The sequence below is a fragment of the Crinia signifera genome, chromosome 3, assembly GCF_055691185.1.
Source record: "Crinia signifera chromosome 3, ASM5569118v1, whole genome shotgun sequence".
NCBI classification, from domain to species: Eukaryota; Metazoa; Chordata; class Amphibia; order Anura; family Myobatrachidae; genus Crinia; species Crinia signifera.
In genome coordinates this window covers 8,099,824-8,112,280 of record NC_139219.1, presented here as the reverse complement: position 1 = coordinate 8,112,280, position 12,457 = coordinate 8,099,824, and the positions used below count along the sequence as shown (strand labels likewise).

At 45.2% G+C, this 12,457-nt stretch overlaps 2 protein-coding genes across 4 annotated transcripts in view; one reads left to right on the top strand and one right to left on the bottom strand.

Moving 5' to 3' along the window:
* The window catches only part of MTIF2 (mitochondrial translational initiation factor 2), a 33,154-nt gene extending 28,143 nt beyond the window's left edge, over positions 1-5,011 (bottom strand). Inside the window, exons 1-3 of one of the 3 annotated variants that reach the window (XM_083175206.1) lie at positions 4,848-5,011; positions 2,233-2,446; positions 1,045-1,165 (exon numbers count right to left, since the gene is read on the bottom strand). In XM_083175206.1, coding sequence (XP_083031332.1) covers positions 1,045-1,165; positions 2,233-2,446; positions 4,848-4,996 — 484 coding nt within the window. In that variant the 5' untranslated portion in view covers positions 4,997-5,011. The remainder of the gene's footprint in view (positions 1-1,044; positions 1,166-2,232; positions 2,447-4,847) is intronic. The other 2 variants (XM_083175208.1, XM_083175207.1) reach the window with 2 other exon arrangements.
* A 517-nt stretch (positions 5,012-5,528) lies between these two features.
* LOC146063142 (prolyl-tRNA synthetase associated domain-containing protein 1-like) lies at positions 5,529-10,154 on the top strand. Its single transcript, XM_083175204.1, has 2 exons — positions 5,529-5,662; positions 9,402-10,154. Exons 1-2 carry the CDS (start codon positions 5,582-5,584, stop codon positions 9,828-9,830), a joined length of 510 nt encoding a protein of 169 aa, XP_083031330.1. The 5' UTR covers positions 5,529-5,581; the 3' UTR covers positions 9,831-10,154.
* Positions 10,155-12,457: the final 2,303 nt, after the last annotated feature.

Below are 12,457 nucleotides of genomic sequence, written 5' to 3'. Positions count from 1 at the left end.
GTTGAGGCAGCGCTGTGCAGGGATAGGGAGGGAGGGTTAGACTGCAGTGCAGGGCGGTTAGGTTGAGGCAGCGCTGTGCAGGGATAGGGAAGGAGGGTTAGACTGTGGTGCAGGGCGGTTAGGTTGAGGCAGCGCTGTGCAGGGATAGGGAGGGAAGGTTAGACTGCGGTGCAGGGCGGTTGGGTTGAGGCAGCGCTGTGCAGGGATAGGGAGGGAAGGTTAGACTGCGGTGCAGGGCGGTTGGGTTGAGGCAGCGCTGTGCAGGGATAGGGAGGAAGGGTTACACTGCGGTGCAGGGCGGTTGGGTTGAGGCAGCGCTGTGCAGGGATAGGGAGGGAAGGTTAGACTGCGGTGCAGGGCGGTTGGGTTGAGGCAGCGCTGTGCAGGGATAGGGAGGGAAGGTTAGACTGCGGTGCAGGGCGGTTGGGTTGAGGCAGCGCTGTGCAGGGATAGGGAGGGAGGGTTACACTGCGGTGCAGGGCGGTTGGGTTGAGGCAGCGCTGTGCAGGGATAGGGAGGGAAGGTTAGACTGCGGTGCAGGGCGGTTGGGTTGAGGCAGCGCTGTGCAGGGATAGGGAGGGAAGGTTAGACTGCGGTGCAGGGCGGTTGGGTTGAGGCAGCGCTGTGCAGGGATAGGGAGGGAGGGTTACACTGCGGTGCAGGGCGGTTGGGTTGAGGCAGCGCTGTGCAGGGATAGGGAGGGAGGGTTACACTGCGGTGCAGGACGGTTAACTTGATGCAGCGCTGTGCAGGGATAGGATTAGGCACTAGCAGGGAGAGTTAGGGTCAGACTAGGGGCAGAGAGAGATGAAGGGGGGCAGGGGGAGGGTAATTATGCTTCTCCAGGGGGATGCCAGCACTGTTATTCTGACTGCCAGCATCCTGACTGACAGTCACCCGTATATATCTCATTTGAACCTGTGTCCCCTATATTTGCAGTCACAGCATAGATCTGAGTGCAGTTATAAAGCACAATACCACTGTAGGGAAAGGATGGCGCCATTCATTCACCAAATATCTTAAAACAGATGGAAAACAACTCACCAATATCTTTACCCGCAGCTTTGGCCAACTCATAGACTTTGATATTGTTCCACACCACCAGCACCTTCTTACGCACCTTTTCTTTACTTGGCAACAACCTCGGTTTCTTATTGACTTTTTCCTAGGAGAAGGAGCGCAGCAGAGACACTGACATTAATTACATACTAAAGTATAAATAGATCATCCTCGAGTAAAGTACGGGTATTCGTAGCGAGTAGGTAAAAGTGGAGAATGTCTGAGTTAAGCTGTTTACACACGGTACACTGGCAATATGGTCTCCGAGCGGCCATATTGCCAGTGATTGGAGTGTGCACCAGCAATCGCCGGGTGCGCGCTCCCGTTTTCAGCCCCCTAATGGTCGCTGTTCGGAGGAGCTTGCTCCACCGACCAGCGACATACCCTGCCTCTTCTCCCGGCAGTGTGACATTTTCATCAGCGACCAATCGATTGATTGCTGAGCAATATATTGCCAGTGATCATATTGCCCCGTGTGTACGCACCTTAAGAGTGGAAAGAGTAGCAGCCAATCAGCCCCTAACAGTCATCTTACTGTCTGTGTTTGAGAAATGACTGTTAGGGGCCGATTGCATGAAATAAGAGAATGACACACATAAATATCATCTGTACCAAAAACGGAAAAGGTGGATTACCTAACAATGGGCACACTATAATTTGGGATTTCTTAGTACTGCATGACCGCTGCCAATATACCAGCTCTGAGCCGGCTAGTAAGATACATGAAGACAACTGTGTGATTGGTTACCATAGCATTGCCACATTTTACCCCAACTGGAGAAGGGTGTGGTTCATTAGGTCACAGTGTATAGGGTGACCCCAAAAGGCCGACTTGCCCAAGGTCGACACAAGTAAAGAAAAGTCAACATGAAAATGACACATGGAAGGGGCCAACAAGGAGTTTTTTTTTTTTGGGGGGGGGGGGGGGATTTATAGCATATTGAACTTCAATTAGTGTACCGTGTTCACTCGCCATTCTTCAGGCAGGTTATCATTCCTGATCCCAGCCCATATGCACAGTAAATATGAAAAATGTGAATCATGTCAACTATATGCTGTGTCGGCTATTGTGAAGTCGACCTACGACTTTCAACCTAAGGACCAGGTACGGAGGGGGAGGGTTCATTAGGGCAACAACACAAAGGCACAATTAGAGACAGACAGAACGGTTACCTGCTTAGCAGACAAGTAGCGGTACTGCAGAAGGGCCGTATGAAGGAATGAGCTTGTCTGGGGGCAGTGCCAGCCAGCGGGCACAGGCGGAGAAGGGATCGCTCTCCAGTGCCATCTCAGTGTATTTTGGAGGCACAGTGTATGTAGTGGCTGATGCGCCCTGTGGTGCGTCACTGCGCGTTCTATCCGCAGTAAGATGTTCCTGTTCATTTTCCTGCAAGGGAAAGAAGCAGTGACACAAATGCTGGAGAGGGTGACCAGTAATAGTGGCTGTATCCCATACCCGGACAACACACAGCATGGCTTCATTTCCAAAGGGTGACTACATACAATTGTAATTTACGATAAATTTATATTGTACCAAAATAAATATTACGCACAAACACGTACACGTGACAAGTAGGGTTACCAACTCATCCCTTTAATCCGGGACACATTAATTACACAGGTTCTGTGGCTGGCTTTCACCTGGTTTTAAACTGCCATAGAACCTGTGTAATTAATATGTGTCCCGGATTAAAGGGATGAGTTGGTAACCCTAGTGACAAGTGTGCGGCCAATAACATATCTATTGGGCCAAATGTCATAGGGTGCAAGATTCAGAAAGTGAGAGATTTTGGGAGAGTTTCCCATTTCTTTAAAGCAGCAATCAATTACACAGAACAATCAGGCTGCTTTTGCCATGTATAGGATTAGCACTTTAAAAAAAATATCAGAAAACTCTTCCACACATTGCTCTGCTCCTGTACTTCCCTCTCATTGTATGATTGCTGTCACCTGTGGTGAAAGAACTTTTTAAGCCAGTGGTTCCCAAACTGTGTGCCTAGGCACCCTGGGGTGCATCAGGACACTTGCAGGGGTGCCTTGGGTTGGTGGACCAAGATCAATTCATATTATTTATAGTCAATGTACCAGGCAAAACCAGTGCTGGTGGCTGCCAATCATAATATATGCGGACAAACAGAAGCAAATCCTGTCCCTCACCAGATAACTGTGACATAAACACACAATGCACTTCATTTAATATATTTTTCTGAATTTCTCGATAAGAAGCATTTGGCCTAGGTGTGCCTTCAAAATATTTTGATGCTCTAGGGCGCCGTGATTTGAAAAAGTTTGGGAACCACTGTTTTAAGCAATTAACCAGTTCAGCACAGGCTGCACTGTGTCCAGGAGCCGAGCATTGTGTCACTCCCGGAGAGGGGCATGCTGGGAGGTATGATAAAGGCCAATAACTACCAATTTTACATGACCAGCTGACCTCTGAGGTCTTTCCTGAAGCTTCGGTTTCCTTATAGTGATTATTATACACCTCAATCCCAAGATCAGAGTAAATATGTTGCTTGAAACCACCCATTATTTATTTGCAAATATTCATTTATCCAATTAAAGGAGGAAAATATATATATTTTTAAACCACTGAGGGCTTTTTTGTTTCCACTCATCATTAAGTCCTAAAACTAGTGTATGGCACATGTAGACTGTTGAGATGCCACCGCAATAAACCCCAAAATCCACCTGTCTGATTCTGCTCAGTTTATCTCTGTGACCTGATCACAAGTGGATGAAAAACACAGGGTGTGGGCGCTGTGTGTGTGTGCAATGTGTGTGTGGGCGGCGTGTGTGTGTGTGCAGCGTGTGTGTGTGCAGCGTGGGTGTGGGCGCTGTGTGTGTGTGCAGCGTGGGTGTGGGCGCTGTGTGTGTGTGCAGCGTGGGTGTGGGCGCTGTGTGTGCAGCGTGGGTGTGTGTGCAGCGTGGGTGTGGGCGCTGTGTGTGTGTGCAGCGTGGGTGTGGGCGCTGTGTGTGTGTGCAGCGTGGGTGTGGGCGCTGTGTGTGCAGCGTGGGTGTGTGTGCAGCGTGGGTGTGGGCGCTGTGTGTGTGTGCAGCGTGGGTGTGGGCGCTGTGTGTGCAGCGTGGGTGTGGGCGCTGTGTGTGTGTGCAGCGTGGGTGTGGGCGCTGTGTGTGTGCAGCGTGGGTGTGTGCAGCGTGTGTGTGGGCGGCGTGTGTGCGTGCAGCGTGTATGCCATACAGGTTAGCAACACCGCTTCACAGCGCTGTTTCTATTAACACTCTGGGGGAAATGTAACAGATACTATATATTATCTTCTAGAAGGTGCTAAACAAATAAGTAGATTCTGATTGGTTGCCCATAGCAACACCCCATGTTAGTTTAAACTCCCATCTTATTAAATGTCCTCCTATAGATATGTGTGGAGTTTGTACGTTCTCCCATGTTTGCATGGGTTCGGGCTACGTTACTACTTAACCCATCTAGCGTTAACCCATGCTAGTGCATGTACAGAGGGTAGGGAACATAGATTGCAAGCTCCATTGGTGCAGGCACTGATGCAAATGACTGCAGTATTATCTAATGAATAGGAACCGACCATAACTACTGTACACTGTGTAGGAAGGATCAGTCCTCATATACCTGCAGCCCAATGCCTCTGACCTAAGAGGCAGCTGATTTCTGTATTACTATAGGGACTTCCCTACAGCTGGGCATTGCTATTATATACTGTTACATTATTGCTATATACACAGCAGAACACTGCTCAACTCCTGCAGCCCAACAGTACCTCAATCTATGTACAACCCGGCACCACACACATTACCTGTCTGCAGCTTTATAGAGAACATGCTGACCTCTTACGTGATATACGTCATTCCCTCCTCTGTATACTGCACGCCCAGGACAGGGAAGCAACACGCTAGAGGCAAAACTGTCATCTACGTCAGAGCATCCGCCCTCTATAGAGTACATCCGCAGCAGCGCGGCGACAGGCGGAAGTTCCCCCGATAATAACCTGTGAGAGAAGTATTGGGCTCCAGAAAGATGGCGCCTACATTGAAGATAAAACTTGAACGCAAGGGAATATAATGGGTTTCGAATGACAGGAAGAGTCAAAAACGCTATAAAGCGTTATCTCTTCCAGCATAGCCCCCCGAAATGTTACATTAATTATGAGTCTGTGGCTGTGTGACGACAGACTGTGCCTATAGGGCACTGTCATTATAAAATAGCCGTGTAATGCATAGGTCCTCAAACTGCGGCCCTCCAAATGTTGTGAAACTACAAATCCCAGCATGCCTTGCCACAGTTTTGCTATAAGGGAGTGTTAAAGCGGTGGCAAGGCATGCTGGGGTTTGTAGTTTCACAACATCTGGAGGGCCGCAGTTTGAGGACCCATGGAATGCTTTGATTTTTAGGCTCGTTCTATTTGTTCAGCAAATGTACGGAGTAATAAAGTTTTGTTAAAGAGAAAAAAAAGTATTTTACTTCTTGGCCACGCCCAAGTGTGGGCAGCAGCAATTAGCAGAGGGCAGAGCAGGCGCCGCTGAGTGAAGCATGGCCGGGTCTCTGAGAGAAGAGCTGCAGCAATACCTCCAGGAGCTGGGCATCCAGCCTGTGTGTGTGGAGCACCCTGAGGTGGGTCCAGGCTGCACTGTGTGCCCCTACCAGCTACTAGTATGCACAGGCTACATAGATAGAAGCATGGGCGTGATGCATGTGGAGCCACGTTTCATTGTGGCAGCTGGCCACTAGAGGGCGCTGCAAGTGCCACATTATAATGAGGATGAGGCAGGGAACCGTAAGTCCTCCAGTTGTTGTGGAACTACACATCCCAGCATGCCCTGCAACAGTTTTAGTATGGCTAAATAGCAAAACTAGCAAGGCATGCTGGGATGTGTAGTTTAACAACATCTGGCGGGCCAAAGGTTCCCCATCCCTGGTATAAGGCACCCTGCACGCTTCCAAGAAGGGCTGCCATTGTTGTAAGTGAAATTCAAGTCGTCTACCAGACAAGAACCAACAACCACATTATTTGTTATTTAACATTCATCATGGATTTAGAAGATGGGAAAACAAGTTTTGTGCAATAATGATTTTGGGCCTCTCGCTTGGGTATATGAGGAGACCACGGCCAATTCTGTAGTGAATACCATGTTGTAGTAAGGTGACATTCTCCATAGTGTGCAAGTTACCAGCCCATCAAAATGACAGAACAACATAGCAGGAATGTCAGGGTTGTGACTATTTCCTCTTTGTGGAGAGGACCTGGCTGCGCTACATGAGAAACTGTAAATAATAAATGTGACGCAAGGGAGTGCGGAAGTTGTAGATGCCCTTACAGCGGTTTTTGAGTTCTTTGACGAGCAGGTGACGTTAGATGAGGGTGGAAGTTGTAGATGGATGTGGGACCATTTGTAGACAACAAGTAGATAGACAGCCATTAGGTCGACACCATTAGTTCGACAACTCAATAGGTCAACATGCTTTTAGGTCGACATACCATTAGGTCGACATGTCATTAGGTCGACAATGCCATTAGGTCGACAGTGTCTATGTCGACAGTCAAAAGGTCGACATGGTTTTTTTCACAGTTTTTTGGCCGAAATGTCGACAGTCAACATGGACACAGTTTGAAGTGAACCGCAGCCCCTCGCTTCGCTCGCTATGCTTCGGGCACGGTGCCTCGCTGCGCTCGGCACACTATTTTATTCTCCCACCACGCCCTAGTGGATAGTAGGGCATGAAATACCACCTGTCGGCACATGTCGGCTCAAAAAACAGTGAAAAAATCCATGTTGATCTTTTGACTGTCGACCTAGACACTGTCGACCTAATGGCAGTGTCAACCTAATGACATGTCGAACTAATGGTATGTCGACCTAATGACATGTCGACCTAATGGTATGTCGACCTAAAAGCATGTCGACCTATTGAGTTGTTGACCTAATGGCTGTCTATCTACTTGTTGTCTACAAATAGTCCAGATACCGTTGTAGATGCCCTCACAGCGTTGTTTTTGTTATATTTTAGCTATGATTTACGTAGGTGTAGGTTATTTTATTGCAGCTGGATTGCACCCTTGCAGTTTCGCTTCACTCGCCACATTTTTATATTCCCCTCCAGGTATACGTGGACCCAGTGCATGATGGGAAATGTCAAAAGAAATAAGTTGTTCTAGCCACAACCATGAAAACAGCAAGATCCCCTTTGCTGGAAGGACCTTTCCCATCATTCACTGGGTCCAAGTCTAACCGGAGGAGGAATATAAACCCATACCTCCCAAAATGACCCTCTCCAGGAGGGACACAATGCTCTGTTCCTAAACTCCCCTCTTAAAGTATGATTCCCATCATGTTGAAGCATCTGTCTTTTCAATGAATAGGTGGCAAGTGATCCACTTCTACTTGTGGCCAATTGAGTCTACATTACCCCAATTCTCAGGCAGAATCACCTCACATATTGTAATCTTTTGAGATCTACGTACTGTATTTAGAGATACACTAGTCAGATATGGCCACTTTTATGCAATTCCGCCGCATTGCTGTGACGCATCGCATGTAATTTTCTTGCAATGTGAGGCACGTTTTCGCGCGCCTCGCAGTCACAGATCCTATGGGCTTCCATGAATATTTATCATATACGATCCTGCCACCCGGCAGCTGCTGAGTGAGTTGGAGAGGTACCACATGCAATAACTTGCTCTAGTCTAGTGGATGGGGGCCTTTGCTCTTCTTTCATTATACAGCAACACGTTTGCTCCAAAGAAATGAAGGAAGGCATGAAAAACGGTAATTTTTGACGATTTTTCATGATGTTTCTTTGATTTTTTTTTTCCGGCTATGCAATTTGGTAGCCTGAAAACAAACAAACATTTACTCCCGAACACATTCAGGTTCAGTGATACCCGTTTGTTTTTGGACGTGGCAGCTGAATACAGGGTTGATTTTGGGTTTGGGTTTCGTCTGCCTGAGGGCAGTGAAACACAATCCCTGATAAGCCACAGCACTCGCCCACATATTGGGGCCCGTTGGATAACCCGCGGGGATATAATTACTGCAGTAAATTACATCTGGTAACTGGATACCTCCCTTACTGTACTAATAGGTTTATTAATCTAAGTTCCATGTGGGAGCCCTGGTTATATCCATGCAATATCAGGTGACCATGTTCATTATGAGAATGTACTTCCTTAAACTGTGCCGTAATCCAACATTACAAACCTTTCATGTTCTTGTTCAGTGCTTGGCAAAACACAAATGTATTGAGATGGATTTGGGGCTGAGACCTGGATCTATGGGGTCTACTGACTTAAGGGGCTATCAAATCAATCAATTGCTGCCAATATTTTTGACAGTGGAAATATCGGCATTTCAGTATTCAATCGTGGCTGGAATTCGCCTGCTACAGAATCGCCTCTCTGTTGAATCCGCTGCCTTTATGTTTTTTATTGTTGAGAAAACTGAACAGTTTTCGCCGATCCACTGACTTTCCGAGACTCGACAGTCGGAACATTGAACACACTGTCAAGATCACGTGGGAAGCTGGCAAGTACGGCTGGGATGCCGACTGTCGGGAAGTTCCGTGTTAAATACCCCCTTAGTGAGAGAGATAAAATGGATGGGGACAAAATACCAGCCAATCAGCTCCTAACTGGAATTTTACAGGTTTTGTTGGTTGGTACTTTATTTCGCAAAGGCTTAGGCGGTGATTCAGGCACACAAAGTACATTTTGTTTGCTAATGGATGAAACCATGTTCATTGCAGGTGGGGCAGATGTAACATGTGCAGAGAGTTACATTTGGGTGGGGGGTGTACATCAAACTGATATCTATATTGCAGTGCAAAAATAAAGCAGCCACTATCTACCCTGCACAGAAACAAAATAACTCACCAAGGGTGAAATTTAATGGGATGAGAGATTCAGAAAGTGAGAGATTTGGTAAGAAATATCCAGTTTATTTTAAAGCTGCAATCATTTACACTGAAAAATCATACTAATTTTAAAGAGTAAATGATTGCCGCTTTAAAACCTGGATATTTCTTACCAAATCTCTCACTTTCTGAATCTCTCATCCCATTACAGTTCACCCCTGGTGAGTTATTTTGTTTCTGCGCAGGGTAGATAGTAATTGATCTTTTTGTGAAATTTGCAGTGTTGTGTGTGTGTGGACCAGAATAAGGGCCTTAAAGTGAGCTAGCACATATACTTTCAGGAGACAAGAAAAGGTCAGCGGTACAGGAATAGAGGTCAATGGATGCAAACCACAAGCTAAGAGTTTTAGAGCAAGGACCAGGTTTCCATAACATTGGAGGTACTGCCAATCTGATTGCAGCACAGTTGCAGTTATTAAAGGCACAGAGTCTTGTCTTGCAGGTTTTTACGGTGGAAGAAATGATGCCACACGTCCAGCACTTGAAGGGAGCGCACAGCAAAAATCTCTTCTTGAAGGACAAGAAGAAGAAAGGGCTCTGGCTGGTGACTGTTCTCCACGACCGGCAGGTGAACCTGAATGACCTAGCAAAGAAGCTGAATGTCGGCAGCGGGAACCTCAGGTTTGCGGAAGAGGCCGCTATGATTGAAAAATTGAAAGTTGGCCAAGGCTGTGCCACCCCGCTTGCCCTGTTCTGTGACGACAAGGGAGACGTCAAGTATGTTCTAGATTCCAAATTCCTGGAAGGTGGCCATGAGAGGGTTTATTTCCATCCAATGACCAATGCCTCTACAATGGGTATTACCCCGGATGAGTTTATGACTTTTCTGAGAAAGACTGGACATGAACCCACAATAATACAGTTTGATTAATAGACACAGACATTCGTTTTAATACTTTAGAGACCGCGGCAATTCTTTGGTCATTTATTTTTTGGTTGGGGTGTCCCCCCATATACACTGTGCAGTGACTAGAATTGCTCTATGTCGGTTTGTTGCTGCCCAGTTTGTTTTATCCCTGTTTCCAATTGTAAAGTGCAACGGAATCTGCCGCGCTATGTAAGAAACTGTAACGGAATCTGCCGCACTATGTAAGAAACTGTAACGGAATCTGCCGCACTATGTAAGAAACTGTAAATAAATAAAATAAATGGCATTGCATTGACACTTAATAAAAATCAGATTTTATTTGTCCAAGCCTAAAGCTAGTGTCCAGAATCCCTAAAGAGGCATGTTGTGACCGGGGCCTAATTAAGAAAGCACATTTTTTCACAAATGGACAAAACCATGTGCACGGCAGCTGGGGCAGATGTGACATGTGTAGAGAGAAGTTACATTTGGTTGGGGTGTAGAAAACGAAAATCGAAATTGCAGCATAAAATAAAGTAGCCAGTATGGTAACTACACAGAAACAAAATAACTCACCTAAATGTAACTCTCTCCACACGTGTTACATCTGCCCCACCGGCCGTGCACATGGGTTTTTTCATTTGAGAATTATTAGAGATTATGGTTACAAACTTCACACACACAGATCTATGGCAGATGCCACCACCTCTGGGTGATTTGTAAATGTGTAGATTTTAGATGCGCTTGAAATGGAAATTGGAAAATCTTAAGAGTTCCAGATAACAGACCCCACAGTTATAATTAAGCAGAAAAAACATACAGCAATAACAATTAGTATAATTATGAACAGAAACATGGGCAGTGGCGCAGGTCAAAGACACCCTGTGGAAGGATTCTACATCAGAAACGCGTTGGTGTGAGAGGAATTGTTTAGCAGGAGGGCATCCATAATTATCCAAGTCATCGGTTTGCTTTTGTCTATGTCCTACTCCATTCATGTCCATACTGTGGCCCTCCAGCTGTTGTGAAACTACACATCCCAGCATGCCTTGCTATAGTTTTAGCATTCCCTAATAGCAAAACTGTGGCAAGGCACAGGACTTGTAGTTTCACAACAGCTGGAGGGCCGTAGTTTGGACATGCCTGTCCTACTCAGTCCGGGTGAGAAGGATCTATTTGTTTATTTGTTTATGGGCCCCCTGTTTACATTCCGATTTTTTTATATATTTTGTTGTTGATTTTTTTTTAATCGATTGCCACTGCTTGAAATAAACATTACTTTAGGAAAAATACATTGTGTCCGTTTCCAGACTGACCGGCCCGGCTGTAAAAGAAACCTTTATGTGCAAATAAGGAACACTCCCCAGGTCAGTAGTCTTCATAAAGCACAGTGCACACTTAGGTAAAGGAGGCTGAAGCAAAGAAACCTTTATGTGCAAATAAGGAACACTCCCCAGGTCAATAGTCTTCATAAAGCACAGTGCACACTTAGGTAAAGGAGGCTGAAGCAAAGATACCTTTATGGGCATATAAGGACTAGTTCCTAGTGTAACCATATTGGAATCCTTTCGTCCATCCTTTTACTTGAATGATGAGGAATGCTGTATAAAGAAGCCTTTATTGTGAACATAGAGACCGTCACTCTGGTCAATGTGGTCCTATAGGGATATCCAGTAGCTGAGAGTGGATGTTTAAAGATCCATAGGATTCTTCTTTGTCTGCAAAAGAAAGTTAGTGGTAACCCAGCGAAGATCCAAAGACATCAGGATCTTGGCTAAAAAAAAGTTAGACATCCTAGTTTTAGAAAATGATACCTTAATTTCTGTACTACGAAGCCATCCTTCTTCTACTGTGATTAAACGCATTTCATCTCGTAAGTGCCAAGGTCCAGCATTGTACATTGGATTTAGTGCAAAATAATTTTTATTGTTATCATAGAAGTACATACAGAACATTCTATAGCAAACAATGATCACTAGAAGTGTACTATTAAAATGCAATAAATGAATTAAATGTATAGAAACCAAGAAATAAAGTTTGAGAGAATAAAAAGAAAAAAATCAGACTGGGGTGAAGGGTGGGGGTGCTGGTTTCTTTTTTTTTCCAAAATATGTTTATTGATCCACACAAATCTCGACAAATATATGCATTAAGATTAGTACAAAGGCATTGAGTGAGGAACAACTCACCATTTTCCAAATTTTCCATAACAAACATAGATAATGAAAAGGAATATGTCCTGGTAACCTTGGCATTACTACAATATTAAGCCTAATATTGGTTTAGAATTGGTAATGGTTTGCATAAGGTTAGATAGTATCACCAATCAATGAAATTGGGTTACCAAGAATTAGCAACAATAACAAAAGTAACTATACGAAACTAAAAAAGGAAAAAATAACCAATCCAAAAAGAGAAAGAGAAAATAAAGAAAGATAAAAATAAAAGTAAAATTGTATATATATTTAAAGAATAAAACCTTAACAGTCCGCTTCCAACTTCAACCCGAGGACCCATCTATGGACTGATCCAGCCTTTGGCAAAGAAGAGGAGGAGAGGGAAAGGAGAACACAAGGGAAAGAGAGTAGATGAGTGAATGAGGGGTAGCTTGGGCCTAATAATTAGATAATTATGGGGGGTCTATTTTGAAG